Below are 15,404 nucleotides of genomic sequence, written 5' to 3' on the forward strand. Positions count from 1 at the left end.
AGGGGCAAATTTAATTTCAAATATATATCACACCGCATGATTTTTAATCACAGCAACTCAAAACAAAAACCACAATTTAAGATGAGAGATTATCAGCATAATTTCTGAGAAGTCACTTCCATCCCAAACACTAAACGCCTGCGATTAATACTGCAACAATGTCATAATGGTGCTTGGATACTGCTATGTCATAATATGCGATGTAATCAGAATGATGTAGCTGTACTTCACAAGCAAATAGCAGAGAACCTGCACAAGCGATACTGACACGAAACCCCACACATATATTAAGTAAAATAGAAACATCGCCACCCGACCCCACCCCCACTCGCCTTTCCCCCCTCTACCTCTCTCCCCATTTTCTTCCTAATGTAACACTAATGTCTCAACAAATGAAACTGATCTGTAAAAATGTTACTTGGAATAATTTTTTAAAAAAAGAATCATGTAGCTGTACTTATGCTCCACCCTAACAATTTTCATGCTGGTGAAGCACACTTTAAGACTGGATTGTAAAAATGTCCAACGTCAGGTTGTCGAGCTGAACATAGGAAAGAAATAGCGAGAGTGAATTAATGGGTAGATGGATTTCTAGTGAGCTTGTGTTGTAACAGGATGAAACAAAAGTCAACCATAAATTATGAACTTTGGGGAAATGCACTGGTAATTTTTACATATGAAATTAAGGCCTAAAATCTTTCACTCTTTAAATGCTGGCTTCTCCTCTGCTAGGAATATATTACCGGTACTTGTTTACAAAGACTTATAGAAGAGGGGAGAGTAACCTGATGTGTAGCATCCTGACTAAATCCCTTTATGTAACATAGTTAAGAAAGTTATTTGGGGACTGGGGCGCAGGGAAGACTGATGAGGAACAATTTCAATAAAAAGTGGGAGGGGGGAGAGACCACAAGATGACCTAGTTTTGAATACGTCCCAAAAAGCCCTAGTTCTGGTAGCATAAGAAACCAGTCGTAATCTGCTGAAATGGCATAACATAAGCAAAAACCAAAAGTGAACAGAAAGCATTCCAGGTGTTTTTGCATAAATCGTTTAGAGGATCTTGTCTATGAAGAATAGAGAGTCCTGCCTTTGGCGTAGATCATTTATTAATATAGGATGGGCAAGTATTGGTAAGCAGTCTCTCCTGACAATCAGGACACATCTACACTGAAAATGTATGCAAGCTTTCTATCACTTTTAACTGTAATTGCTCCCCATCATGACCAAGGATTTCTGGAGCGCAGTTTGATGAGGTTGTTGATAATTTGTTTGGAGATCCCTAGCACCTATCGCCTCTCACAGAACTGCAGTCCCCCGGATTCCCAATTACTTAGGGTTTTTTTACTCCTTAGCCCTGTAGCACCACCTTCTGGCAGAGGTAGAATCCTCACAGCACCATTCATCACCATGCCCCTCTTCATAATCCTGTCGTGAACTAACTGAAAGGCTCATTGCTGAACTCTTGGGCCAGCATGTTTCCCCAGATAACAGCCCCTCTCTCTGTCAACATGATATAGCCAGCACCATGTACTGACAAGCCCTGAAGCACACCTGAAATTATAGTTTGTAACTCAAATGGGTCAGCTGACCTCCAGGCACTCCATACTGTGTATAGAGGATTGCAAATCAAGATCCCTCCTCCCTAATTAATCCACTCTGTAGTTTTACCAGTGCAAAGTGTTCACAATAAAATACCTTACAGATACCTATCTGAGTTGATTCTGAATCCCACATGCACTTTAAATATGATGTAGCTAGTTGTAAAAGCTTTTTCTTGTACGTCCTCAATCATCCAGCACAAAAAACACATATATTCTAAAAAGACATATGCTCAACAGTCAAAAGTAATTATTTCCACCACCCCACCCCCCGAAAATATTGTTTATTAGGTGGGACAATTAAACATGCAGAAGGATTATTTTTATTTTTTTAAAAAATAGTAACAGCTCAGACAACTCCTCTTTTTCCCTGCAATAAATGAGGAATAGAAATTGTACTGGGTCCTGCTAAATCCAAATATTAATAACATTTCTGTCTGTAAGCTATAGAATGAGAATGCTTTTTTAAGTTTTAGGGTCACAACTTTATTTGTTTTATAATTGTATATTTTATTGTTGTAACCCATTCTGGGACCCTATGGTAAAGTGTAGGAAAGAAAAAAAGATTAAATAAAAAGAACAATGTAAAAAGAACACATATTTTTATAATTAAGAAACTAAGTGGTGTGGATGGATCACAACAAAACTCTCCTGTTTGTATTATATAGTTTCCAGTGCCTTATCATGTAGCTTGCTGACTCCCTAAGTTCCAGTTCAGAAAGTCAGGTAAATTAGTTGGTTGGTATGAGCACAACAATAAAGGACAGGTGAGGCCTACTCCAATTCATCTTATCCAAAGTTATCACACAGGTTATCATGTGTGTGTGCGTGTGTGCTAAGAATTCATTTCTGTGCTGGAAACTGCTGGGGAAATGTTACCTGAGAAATTCTAGTCCCCTGAAATTAGACTTTTCCAATGCAAAGATGGGCAGCCAGATTCTCCCTCTACAATAATCTTTCTAATCCTTTCCTTTCAACACTTTTGCTCTAATTATACCGCTCTATCCCAGGATTAGTGTGTTGTAAATTTTGTTCTTCGCCATCATCACCGCAAACCAATACATAGTTTGGGCTACAAAATCTATGGAGACCATCCTTATAAAACCTAAGGACTGAGACCTTGGGAGGAAAAAGGTAGCAAACTTGTGACGAATAACTGTATTGTTTAAAATCAGGCAAAGGGTGATTAGTGAGGATGGAAGTTTTCAAAAAGACCTTCAAGAAATGAAACGTTTACAGATGGTTCTTTATTTGTGATCATTTTCGGGTTTAACCCTCATGTCATGTTATTGGGGGGGGTGTCAAATAAACACAAATTATTATAGTGTTCCTCCCACCACAAAATGTGGAGTTTCACTGCAAAAGTGTTGCCTTTTGCCTGGGAGCAACAAGAAATTAATCTGCAGCAAGAAAGGAAGGATGGCAACCCTGCTCTCTCTATATTATATAATCACTGCAGCTGGTAAGTAGGGAGCTGGATTCAGGTTGCCATAGCATTTGGCATATTGCTATGGAGGCCGAGCTTTGGTCCACTTATCAGTAGCGTTGTCAGCAGCAAAGCACAAAGCACACACATACTAGTGCGTGACAGAAGCACATGGCTAAGAGGACAAAAGCAAAACAGGGCACAAGATGCAATGGACACAGCCTCTCACCTTTTTGGGGTACTTGTTATGGTATGGTGATGACAAAAAAAAAATCTTTTCAGGTCAGTGTATTACAAGATTTTGACCACTGGAACTTTTTAAAAATCTACACACACACACAAGTGTGCCACAATCAAATGCACACTTTTATATACGTAGATTTCACTCTCTCCTTAAGAATGGCCCAGGTGTAAAAAGGGCTAGGGCTTCTGCACTTTTAAGAAATGTGGAGAAGGAATGTAGGAGCTAAAGCTTTCTGGTATGTCACACCTGCTGAGATTCCCTGTTTAACACCATTATAAAAAGGTGCAGGTGTCCTGAACTCTCTCCCCCCCCCACCTGGACACCTTTCTGCCACTAACAGTGAAATCCCATATAAATCTACTCAAAAGTAAGCTCAGCAAGTTGAATCAAGAGGGCCCCAAGTAAGCGGATATAGTATTGCAGCCTAAATCCCTTTAGGGCTAAGCAAAGAAAGAGTTCAAGCACATATATTTCCCACTTTGAAAGAATAAGTATCTGAGCCATTGGTTCAGTGCTGTCAACTCCAACTGCCTTTCCTATCTTTGGTACCTTGAGATCCCTATACTTGAAAGAAAACTAAACTGGAGATACTCTGGATTGATCTATTTCCACATGGAGATAACTGCTTGCTTCCTACCCTATGACACACAGTGCCAAGAATCTCAACACTCTGGTGCTACTGGGTGAGATGAGAGGAGCAATGACAGGTGGTAAGAGGAAAGGTAAGGGGCAGCCTGCCTTATCAGGGAGTGCAGAGAAGATGGAAAGAACAAGGGTCTTAAGGACATGCATGTGCACAAGCACACACACACACACACACACACACACACACAGCTGCCAGCAGACTTCTCTCTACTAAGACAATGATGATGGGTTTCTTTGGTACATCTATCTAAGCAAGAGGGGTGGGGTTGGAACCACCCAGTAGAAGCTAACCAGAAGGGTCCAAATCACAACCCCTTTGGAGGGGACTGCCAGGAGACAATAGTAACTTGGAGAGTTAAAAGAAAAGAAAAAAAAGTTATCTCCCGACCACCCTTGTTGATTTGGTCCCACAAGCTGCTCTTAAAAGCACCTCCAGGGATGTTTGGCTTGGATGGCCACAGAAAAGGAAGGGTCTTCCATATTTTCAACGTTTAAAAAGCAATCACCACCACAACAGGAGGTCTCCCTCTTTTGGGGTATATAACATGTACGTAACACACATACTCAGCAGCCCTCCTGTGTCTGTCTGGCGTCAGGATTTGCCTTCTACCTATGAAAAGGAGGCCACAGTGCTCTGAGTGATGGGTGGCAGAGAATAGCAGAGGGAGGAGGTAAAGAGTCTCCAACAGCGCAGTTATATATTTAAGTCTCATCGTGTTCAATGGGGCTTACTCACAAGTAACTGGGTATAGGTTGGTTGACAGCCTAGGCGGCCCTCTCTTGGGCAAGGAATTTCGAGACGTTGCAATTAGGTTCCAATTAATGAGGTGGGAAAGACATCGATAGCTTTGCTTCCCAACTGTTGAGGCATTGCTACCCCAGATATCCCTAAGAATGTTCCACTTCCTCTACTAACAGCGCAAGACTATGCGGACCTACTTGGAAGTAAACTCCACTGCATTCAATTGTGGGTAAGTGGGTACGTAGGACTGCAGACGGCCACCACACAGCCCTTTCCTTTGGAGTTGAACTTAGTGGAAGTTACTTCCGAGCAAACATGCACTGGATCGGGCTGCAAAATCCTGAAGGGAATGGGGATTGGGAGGGGCCCCGAAAATGACCCCAACTCCCCCATGCTTCCAAAAACATGGTAGTTTTTTTTATATGAGGAAGGTTAGCCCGCCCTGGAAGAAGCAACGACGACGAGAACTGAAGCAACAACCCTCGGTCTTGCAAACTCCTGGACGTCCCTCCTGCCAGCTCCACACGCTCTTCCACCACCAGAAAGCAACTTTGCCTTGCTTAATATTGCTGGCCAAGGATAAGGCTGGGGGAGAAAAAGCGTGGGGGGTTGCTTGGTGGGCTTGTTTTGTTTCCCGCGACCACCAGCCTTGACAAGATCACTGCATCAGATCTCTCCTCACGTCACCCGCGGTCCCATCTGCGTGGTGGCGGCGGAGGACCATCTCCCACCACCCTTTCCCCTCCCGCTCTTCACGTTGCTTTCTCCAGCATCTTCAGAAGAAGGAAAGGACAGTAAGGGGGAGAGGGGGGAGGAGAGGGAGACGGAGGGAGGGGGGAGACAACCTCTATCCAGAGACCCCCCAGTCTTACCTTGGTGGTTTTCTTCTGGGATGTACATCCTCTTGTTTTCATTGACCATTTAAGAAGAGAAACGAGGAGCACCCCCCAAAAAAACAACCCAAGCAGGAGTCCAGGGTTTTAATTCCTCCAAATCCAAAAGAAAGAAAAAAAGAAAAGAAAAAGCAACAGCAGATGGGGTGAACAGTTCACGGAAGAAACCGGAGCTTCTGCGACGATTAAAATTCCCCCGTTCGGTTATTACCTGATTCCCATGATTGCATCAAAGCCCAAAAACTGATCCTTTCCACTACTGCCTCCTTTAGTGCAATTGCAAAGCATCCTCAGAGAACATCCGGGACCCTGCCAAAGAATTGAGCCCAGCACCTCTGGCCGCTGCTCACACCGTCGAGAAGCGGCAGAAGGAGAAGCGGCTCCTTTAGATCTTTATTGTTTGTTTGTTTTAAAAAGAGGAGACGGTGGGGGGAGAGGAGAAAAGATCAGCAAGGGAAAGGAAGGTGGGAGAAAACAGCCGAGGGCAGGGGAGGGGGGACACTCATAAGCATCCAAGAAGGGTGCTGGAGCGGGGTGGGGGGGTGGGAAGAGAGAATATCTCAGGAGGGTTCAAGTGTCTTTCTTGCTTAGATCCACCAACTAGGAGAGGGAAGCAAGCGGGGCTGAGAGAAAAAGGCGACCTCGAAGAGCTGTTCCAAGGCGGCTGCTTCTCCTCTTCGAAGCCAATTCCGCGCGCTCTGTTGGCAGGGAGCTGTTTCTGCAGAGAGAGCGAGAGAGCGCTAGTCCCAGCCCCTCACTCCCTCCCCTCCCTCAGCAGAAGACTCGCTCCCGCTTCTCTCCCCCTCCCCTCCTTCCTCCTTTAGACAGACAGACAGACATCATGAACACTTCCAGATGTTCCAGCTGCGGCGGCGGCGGCGGCAGCAAGCCCCTCCCCTCGCTTTTTTTAGGAGCCGGAGGACTTGATCTGAAAGTTTAACATGCCTCCCTCTGCCCCTCGCTCCCCTCCCCTCGGCTCACTGCGCCTGGCGGTGGGTTTTTGCCGCTGCCGCTGCTGAAACCTTTTCTACAGACATGACGTCAAGAAGGCAAGCTGAATCTGGCTTGCATGGAGAAAAAAAAGTGGGGAGGGGGGATCGTGGTAGGTAAAATGGGGGTTTACTTTTTTTTCAAAAAAGTAACAGACGGTTAGAAGGTTCCCCAACGAAGCAGGTCGCCTCTCTTCTCCGCTCTAGCAACCCTGACACACACCAACCACATCGACCCCCTCCGTGCGATTTGTCAATATTGTGCTCTCTCTTTAAAAAAAAAAAAAAAGCCTGCAATTTTCCAGCGCTGAAATTTATCTGTGATCTGCATGTTAAAGGGACAAAATAATGTTGCTAGAATCTGTAGCAGCTTTATTAGAGCGGCGTGTTTTGTTTTGTTTTTAGGGGCGGGGTTGAACACACACACACACACGCACCCAATGTCAATAAATCATCACAATAGCAATAAAAGGGTTGCTGGTGTGTTGCATTTGATCAGTTGTTGCCGAGAAGCTTGGTGTACACCTACACACACACACACACACAGAGAGAGAGAGAGAGAGAGAGAGAGCTAGCAGAGGCGAGAGAGGAGGCACAGATGTTGAAACGGATTAACTGAGCCGAGATTTTCCAAATCCACAGTAGACACACCGGAAAAAAAATAATAAAAACCTGAGGTTGGAAGGAGAGATGGAGGGGACGTTCCTCCCCTCCACCCAGCGTTCCACCTCCATCCTGCCTGTCGCTGGGGTGGGAGTCCGCTCTCTTTAGGCGTCCCCACCTTTCCCAAAGCAGCCGAGATGCTGATGGCTCCTGGCCAGCCCGCTGGGAAGCCAGGCAGGCAGGCAGCGCGTGTGTGGCGCGCCTTATCTGGGGCTCTCGCAGGGCTGCCATGTTAAACAAGCGGTGCAGAGTGGATCGTGCCGCGTGTGTGTGTCTCTACGTACACTGCACGTCCCCCTTTATCCAGGCATGCCGCCACCTCTCCATCGCAGCGATCTGAGAAGCTAATCGGGTCTGAGTTGCGCACTTGGGGGGTTGCTGGCTAGCGGAGCGCCGCGATTCTCCGAGAAGCCGGCGAGGCGCGTCGAGCTCCCGGCTTTGATATGTGTTTACTCGGAAGCAAGACGCGCGGAACGCCCTGTTCCCTATGTTCCCAATACACGCGCGTTGCGTCCGGGCTGCGCGCTTACGCATGAGTAAGCCCCGCAGAATTCAGTGGGACTTGCTCCCCAGCAGTGCGGAAGGGCAGGCCGCTAACCAACGGCTAAAATCCAGGCTTACAGAGCGCGATTCGTTGCTAGAGGCGCAGCAGAAGTAGCTCCTTGGTTCGCTCGCCTTTGCGAACAGATCCGCTCCTGACACGCTTATTCGCTGCACCGCGAGAGGGTCTGCAATGCGAATAAGGTTTAGGGTTGGAGGGTCTTCTCAGCCACTGGGCGGTGGGAGGCTGGGGGCGGGACAAGCGGGAGAACTGAGGGGCTCGTGGCGAAGGCGGCAACGCGCGAACTTTTCGCGGCGAAGTTTGCTAGAAAAAGTCCCTTTGCCTTGAATACTTCGCAGCAGACATCTTCGGGAACAGGGCGGCGACGGGAGAGCGAAGCAGTTTTAAAAGCGTAGCGGTACATTACTGTGAACGACACACAGCCAACAACAGGTTGGGGAAGAGGAGAAAACAAATCTCAAAAGGAAATTAACAGCACTTAGTTGTCCAAATGCCCCTCCTACCGCCGCCATTCGCGGTACAGCTGCTCAATTTTTAATCCCATCACAAGTGTGATCACAACACTTTCTCTGTCGTGTTGTCCTAGCAGGCTTTCCAAGTGTTAGCAATTGGCCAGAAGGTAGTGCTTTTGAAATAGGCAGGCTCTTCTTGATATGAGTGAGAGATGGAAGATTAAAGCATTAACTGATTTGTCACTACCAGAATCTGGTACCTGCTGCTAAAAATCCATCTGCTCTGTTCGAAATCTGGAGGGTTACAAGTTCCTGGATTTGACAAAAGACTGTGAGTAGTCCAGGATATTTAGGGGATGTGTTTGAATGAGAGCTAAATGGTTAAAGAAAGGAATTCCTTGAGTGGAACAGAGTTAGACTTCCCACCATCCCAGACAATGAACATTTAATCTAGGTATGAAGGGGACAACAGAGGACAAGATGGTTGGACAATGTTCTCAAAACTACCAACATGAATTTGATGAAACTGTGGGAGGTAGAGGAAGACAGGAGTGCCTGGCATGCTCTGGTCCATGGGGTCACGAAGAATCGGACATGACTAAACAACAAAATCCCTGCCTGGACAGAAAAAAATAACATGTTTGGCATCTGCCTGGCTACTGTAAGCACAGGATGCTGGACTGAATGGGCCTTTGGTATGATCCAGCAGAGCTCTTCTTAAAGCTAAAGGTAAAGGGACCCTTGACCATTAAGTCCAGTTGTGGACGACTCTGGGGTTGCGGCGCTCATCTTGCTTTACTAATCGAGGGAGCCGGTGTTTGTCTGCAGACAGCTTCCTGGTCATGTGGCCAGCATGACTAAGCCGCTAACCAGAAGGTCAGCAGTTTGAATCCCCACGATGGGGTGAGCTCTTCTTAAAGGTAAAGGTAAAGGGACCCCTGACCATTAGGTCCAGTTGTGACCGACTCTGGGGTTGCGGCACTCATCTCGCTTTATTGGCTGAGGGCGTACAGCTTCCGGGTCATGTGGCCAGAATGACTAAGCCACTTCTGGCGAACCAGAGCAGTTACTGCAATTCTTAAGTTATTCCACAATTGGCTTTAATCTTTGTTAAAACACCAGTTTCACTGCAGGTGCCATATTTAATATCATGTGTGGTTAATACTTTTAACTCTGTAAATTAACAGCATTAAAGGATACACTTTGTGGAGCTCTGATGTGGGATGGCATATTTGGATGTATGATGGAGTGTTTAAACTGTGGCTTCATCCAGGGCTGACCCTCCCATGGGGCAAGGTGAGGCTGTTGCCTCAGGTGGCAGGATCCACAGGGGCAGCAGATCCAGGTGTAGAACTTTCTTCCCCCCCTTGTTCCCAACGTAGATCTTCACTCATCCCTTTTTCCCTGGCGGGGAGGGAGGCACCATTTTGCATTTTCCCACAGGTGCAAAAATGTATTGGCCAGGCCTCTTTCTATGCTCAACCTTTACCCATCTGTCTATATTGAAAACCCTCAAACATTACCCTCAAACAGTAATATGCCTTTCTTCCAAAGAAAGCAAACCTGTACCCCTGGAACATCTCGCTGCTTGGAGTGGGGGCAGGCATAACAATATGAAATGTGGGAAACTCTCCCCAGTTTCTTAGAGCTAGCTACATTCCCTGGCTCCCTGTTTTCTGGCTTCCACATTTATTCATTATGCACATACTTCCTACCAAGAACCCACCATTTCTTCCTGACCTTAAACCTTCTGCAGTAATTTATTCCAGCTCTTCATTCTCCCTGGCTTCCCCTTTCCGCAGATCCCTACTTCTTCTAAATCTCTTCCCTCAATCCTCTGCCTTTCCTCTTCCACCATTTATGCCATTTGAATTCATATAGTTTTTATCTGGAATGGAAGCTGCTCTGAAAAGGTTATATGTGAATAAAAGAATATGAAATACTACCCCCAAAAAAGCACCCTCACTTGGGTCTCTGCTTCTTAAACTGCTATTTATTCTGTTACTCCTGCCTGCTCTTCCCCATTGCTTCTTTGCTCAGCACTTCCACTCTTCCTATCCTTTCCTACCTACCCATCAAGGTATTTTGCTGCCCTGAATAGTTGCAATGTACACTCAGAAACCTCCCCCCAGGATCATGAACTTAAGCAGGATGGTGGTTGTAATGATGATCTGATGACAATTCTCTAAGGGTATACACATGGCCTTAGAGTCAGAAAACTGTTACCATCCTGATCACTAAAAAGGCACAGCTTCCTATGAGGCAGTAACAGTCACATGGACAATATACATGCACATGCAGCATCCCACACGAGGAAAACTCAAGTGGAAATGGCCCTTAACACTGCCCAGGGTCGCTATGGATAGAAGAGACGTGCATTTTGCTTAGAGCCAAAACATCTTTCTGTTCAAGCAATGTGGGCTGTTTCCAAGAAGAGATTATTGTTCTCATTGCTCGGAGATGCTGATAAACAGGAAGGAACAGGTAATTATGAGGACACTGACAGTGCCATCCTATGCATGTTTACTCAGTGGTGCTTATTCCCAGACAGAGGGGGATAACTTCCACAACACAATTTGAGTTACGTCACCACAATGTGATTTCCTCTCTTTGATATTCACATGGTCAAGTGGCCTATGACAGTAGCACCTTAAGGCAGGGGTGGCTAATGTGTTCTCCAGATGTTGTGGAATGTTAATTCTCATCAGCTCCGACCAGCATAGCCAATGGTCAGCGATGACCGGAGTTGTAGTCAAGCAATAACTAGAAGGCAACAAGGCAGCCACACCTGCCTTAAGGCTTATTCAGGTGGCCAAGAAGATATGTAAGCACAACTTGAGTGTGACACTATTGTATATTATACATGACTTTCGTTCTCATTTTGTCATGGAGATATACTTTTCTGTTGTTTTTTAAGAAACCTCATCTCCCCCAGACCTTTAACATCATTTTTTTAAAAAATGGAAAAACAGGCTTTTGTGGTGTTTTTGTTTTTTTAAAAAATTCTCCCTATGTGGCTCAGGAAGCCACAAATTTATGGACTGCATTAGTCTGATGTCATCTTCCAGCCAAATCACATATGTACACAGGCACATGCGCAAGTTGTCCTTTCCATCTAGAAATCTCTCTCCTGTCCTCTTGCCTCTGCCTGCCAAAGTTCCCACCATGGGACACTATTCAGTCCAATTACTGCAAACAAGACTTGGTAGAAAAACAGCACAGAAAGCATATATATATATATATGAAGCTGGCACTAATTACTTTAGCCCAAGGAAATTTTTATCATAAAATTAAAGTTGCCTGATTCAGCATTTCTTCAGTCAGTAACTTACTACAATAAAAGAGTTACACAGTGGAGCCAAATGTGCATTCATGATGTGGTAAGAAAAAAAAGAAAAGAAACCTAGCCAGCAACCTTAAGAAATGAAACACATCAGCTTTCACTTCTATGACCTCATGCTAATTTTGATAATAGAAATAGGAACATGCTGCTGTGTGCTACCTCATATCGTGCTGTCTGGAGAGGGTATTATTGTGTGCACCTATTCATTTATGGGTACTTCCAGATGACCTGTTTATTGAGCATTCATCCTGATTTGTTTGCAGGGAGACATGGCAATATTTGCTGTTTAATGAGCATTCATTCTACTGTATTCTGTTTGCAGGGAGGTTAGATGACATGGTACCCCTGTCAGGGAAGAAGGTGGGGTATAAATAAATAAATAAATACAGTATATAATAATAATTCCCCCACACTTTCCAGTGCATTTTCCTGTCACTTTCCTTACTGCAAAAAAATGCAATTTGTGGGAGAAGCGGCTTTGTTGTGCAAGAACACTAACAGACTTTAATTGTGTAACCTGAATTGCCCGTACCTTACAGAATCCCACCCAAAAAGAACAGCAGTGTCCCTATGATCACTGACCTTTGACCTTCTACTTTGTCACGTTCATTATCTGAAGGCAGCCCTGTTTAGGGAAGCTTTTAATGTTTAATAGACTATTGTATTTTAATATTCTGTTGGAAGCCGCCCAGAGTGGCTGGGGAAACCCAGCCAGATGGGCGGGGTATAAATAATATATTATTATTGTTGTTGTTGTGGCTGACTGGTTGGGTCTATTAAAGTGTGGCAGAGATAGTTTGGTGTAGTTAACACAAGTGTTGGACATAGCTTAGGAGATAGGTAATCAAATTATTCCAGCTCTGAAGCAAACCGGGTGGCTTTGTGCAAGACACTCCCTCTCAGGCTAACCTGCCTCTCAGTTTTGTGGTGAAGGCAAGTGAGATAACATTCTGCTTGAAGGAAAGGTAGAATAAAAATGCTGTTAGTAATGCAATACTGTGTTGACTTGTTCACAATATATGCTTCTGAAAGATTTGTAACATTTCTTCTTATAAAATACAATGGAATTGTCTATTCCCATTAAAAAAAATGCCACTTTGAACATAAGTATAGGCTTGCAAGTGTCTTAACAAGCTCTGGAGCCAAGTGAGGATTCCCAGGTAAGATCCTCCCTCTATTGTGTGGGCAGGTAATCCCTCCCCTACCTGGCCTGGTCTCCTTGGCAACGCTTCCCCCAGGTGGGATTGGACAACTGACTGAGGTAGGCGGAGACCTCCAGGTATCCCACCTGAGGGAAGGCAAACCAAGCCTATGCTGTTGGAGCCGCTCCAGATCTAGGGGCTGCGCGCGTCCACGCAAAGGGCGCCCCCCCGTTTTAAGCGGGGAGCGGTCATTCCCATTAAAAAAAATGCCACTTTGAACATAAGTATAGGCTTGCAAGTATCTTAACAAGTAAGTGTGAATGAATCAGTAATCATTAAAATGACACTTCCTGAAGTGGATGAAATGGAGAGAACGGTCATTTCCCAACTATCACTATTTTATAGGGTGGATCAATAGCAAGGTTTAATATGGTTGCAGATTCGATGGGGGACTACATGCTGAGATTCCCGCATTGCAAGGGGTTGGACTAGATGATGCTTGGAGTCCCTTCCAACTCTACAATTCTATGCTAATTTTAGGTTTGCATAATTAAAATGAATTAAAGAGCTTTGATGCTATGGTGCAACATACCCACTTAAAAAAAAATCAGGAACATGATGGGAAAATGCACAACAGTGTGGAATAATAATCAATTGAATCTATTTTCCAATACCTTGAACTTCAATGCTGTATTCAAACTAGCTGATGAGCAATGTCAATCTGTCACAGGTGAATCTGTCATGGTAAGGAAACTAAGTTTTGGGCAGGAATAGCCTAGATTTACCAAGCCATTAATTTAACAAAGATACGGCCATAGACTTATTAATATGGGAATGAGCCCAAACTAGGCAGCAATCCTATACACAGGAATCCATCTTACTGTGCAATGTTTTACATGCCTGCTTAGAAGTACCAGTGGGGCTTACTTCTAAGCAGGCATGTAAAACCTCACTTTTATTCTATTGAAATCAATGGGAGTTAAGTTAGTTTGACTCAATTCTCCCATTGGTTTCAATAGTAACTAGTTTTGTTTGGATCCAACTCATCTTTATCTAAATAGAAATGCAGTTTCTAATGTTCTGTATCCCATGCACTCAATGTTCTGTCACACTTCATAATGACTAAGGAAGAGGTTTGATCTACCAGCAATTTCTTACTATTTTAAACTGTTATGTTAATTTTATTACCTTATAGTATATAAATGCAAAATAATAAATCAATAAAATAAATTATTGGAGTACAATCCATTAGGAAACACTGCTTTGCAAACTCTGCTAGAACTACCATGGTCAACTCTCATTCCTTTATTGTGGACTTGGTTGGAAGACCAATTTGAAACTTGTAACTGTAATATACGATAAATAAGCAGCAAGTTTATTCATGCTTTTAGTTAGGTTACATTACCTGTCAATGACTTATCTTTGGTTTTTTAAAATGTATTGTTTTTGAGTGCTGCTTAACATCTCTTTTTGATGTGTGATGGATGCTACTACTACTACTATTAGTAGTATTATGCTTTGCAACCACATGCTAGATAAGCAAGAAGTGGGGATGGAGGGAATGAATCAGAATTATTAGAAGAGGAAGACAATCTTCTTGGTGGATTAAGTTTTACATTGAGTTCAGGGATTACTTGTGCTCATTGGAACTAGTAATGCAGAAGGCAGAGATGCCAACAGTAACTAGTGTTCTAAATCACAATGCCAATCACCCTAAAAGGACATATTTCAGGGGTGTGTGTAATCATTTGTTATACCACATAGGCTCAGCATGGAAGTCAGAGCTACCATTATACAAAATCAACAGTTGCTCACCTTGTTGCCTATTTCCTATACTAACATCTATCCAGGTGATAGGAGGAACCACCCATGTGATAGTTGGAGAAACGAGAAATGCAGATGCAAGGGAAGGATCTTTATCACAAAGTGTTTTTAAAACCAAGCATCATTTCGCTTCCTTAAATAGTCTTCTCCATAACAATTTTTCATATGGCTACTGCATATTTTATCTTCCTAGGCCTATTTTTAGTAGATTATCTTCACACTTTTGGGAAGTTAATGCTTTATACTATAGCACCACAAGAGGATAAATGTTTCATATACACAAAAAGAGAAGACAAATTATGCATCCTGGGAAATAGATGGTAATGTCATTAAATTGGCCTTCTCTGTGTGTGTTTGTAGGAACAGAGAAGAACAGCCTGATCCTAACCATAGTTATTCAGAAGTAAATCCCACCGAACTCAGTGGGATTTAGGCTGCAGTCTTACACCCACTGACCTGGGAGCAGTAGTGGATTGATGGTCTATGCAGCCCTGTGTGTAGTCCTTTTAGGGGCCCTTTGCATTCAGCTACATAAACATGGCTATGCCTGAAAATATGATGGAGCTAAATGCATAAGCATAAGTGAGTTAATAACTTCAGTTTTTAAATGTACTATTATAAAGACGCCTGCTTCTTGGGAGAAAAGCAATGACAAACCTAGATAGTATCTTAAAAAGCAGAGACATCACCTTGCCAACAAAGGTCTGTATAGTTAAAGCTATGGTTTTCCCAGTAGTGATGTATGGAAGTGAGAGCTGGACCACAGAGAAGGCTGATCGCCGAAAAATTGATGCTTTTGAATTATGGTGCTGGAGGAGACTCTTGAGAGTCCCATGGACTGCAAGAAGATCAAACCTATCCATTCTTAAGGAAATCAG

General features: G+C 44.0%; 1 protein-coding gene across 1 annotated transcript in view; it reads right to left on the reverse strand.

Annotated features, from left to right (window-relative positions):
• The window catches only part of CACNA1C (calcium voltage-gated channel subunit alpha1 C), a gene marked incomplete at its 5' end in the record, with an annotated part of 488,103 nt that extends 481,580 nt beyond the window's left edge, over positions 1 to 6,523 (reverse strand). Inside the window, 2 exons of the mRNA XM_080971552.1 lie at positions 5,531 to 5,645; positions 5,763 to 6,523. Coding sequence (XP_080827678.1) covers positions 5,531 to 5,579 — 49 coding nt within the window. The remainder of the gene's footprint in view (positions 1 to 5,530; positions 5,646 to 5,762) is intronic.
• Positions 6,524 to 15,404: the final 8,881 nt, after the last annotated feature.

This window comes from Podarcis pityusensis (genome assembly GCF_964106645.2).
Source record: "Podarcis pityusensis genome assembly, chromosome: 10".
NCBI classification, from domain to species: Eukaryota; Metazoa; Chordata; class Lepidosauria; order Squamata; family Lacertidae; genus Podarcis; species Podarcis pityusensis.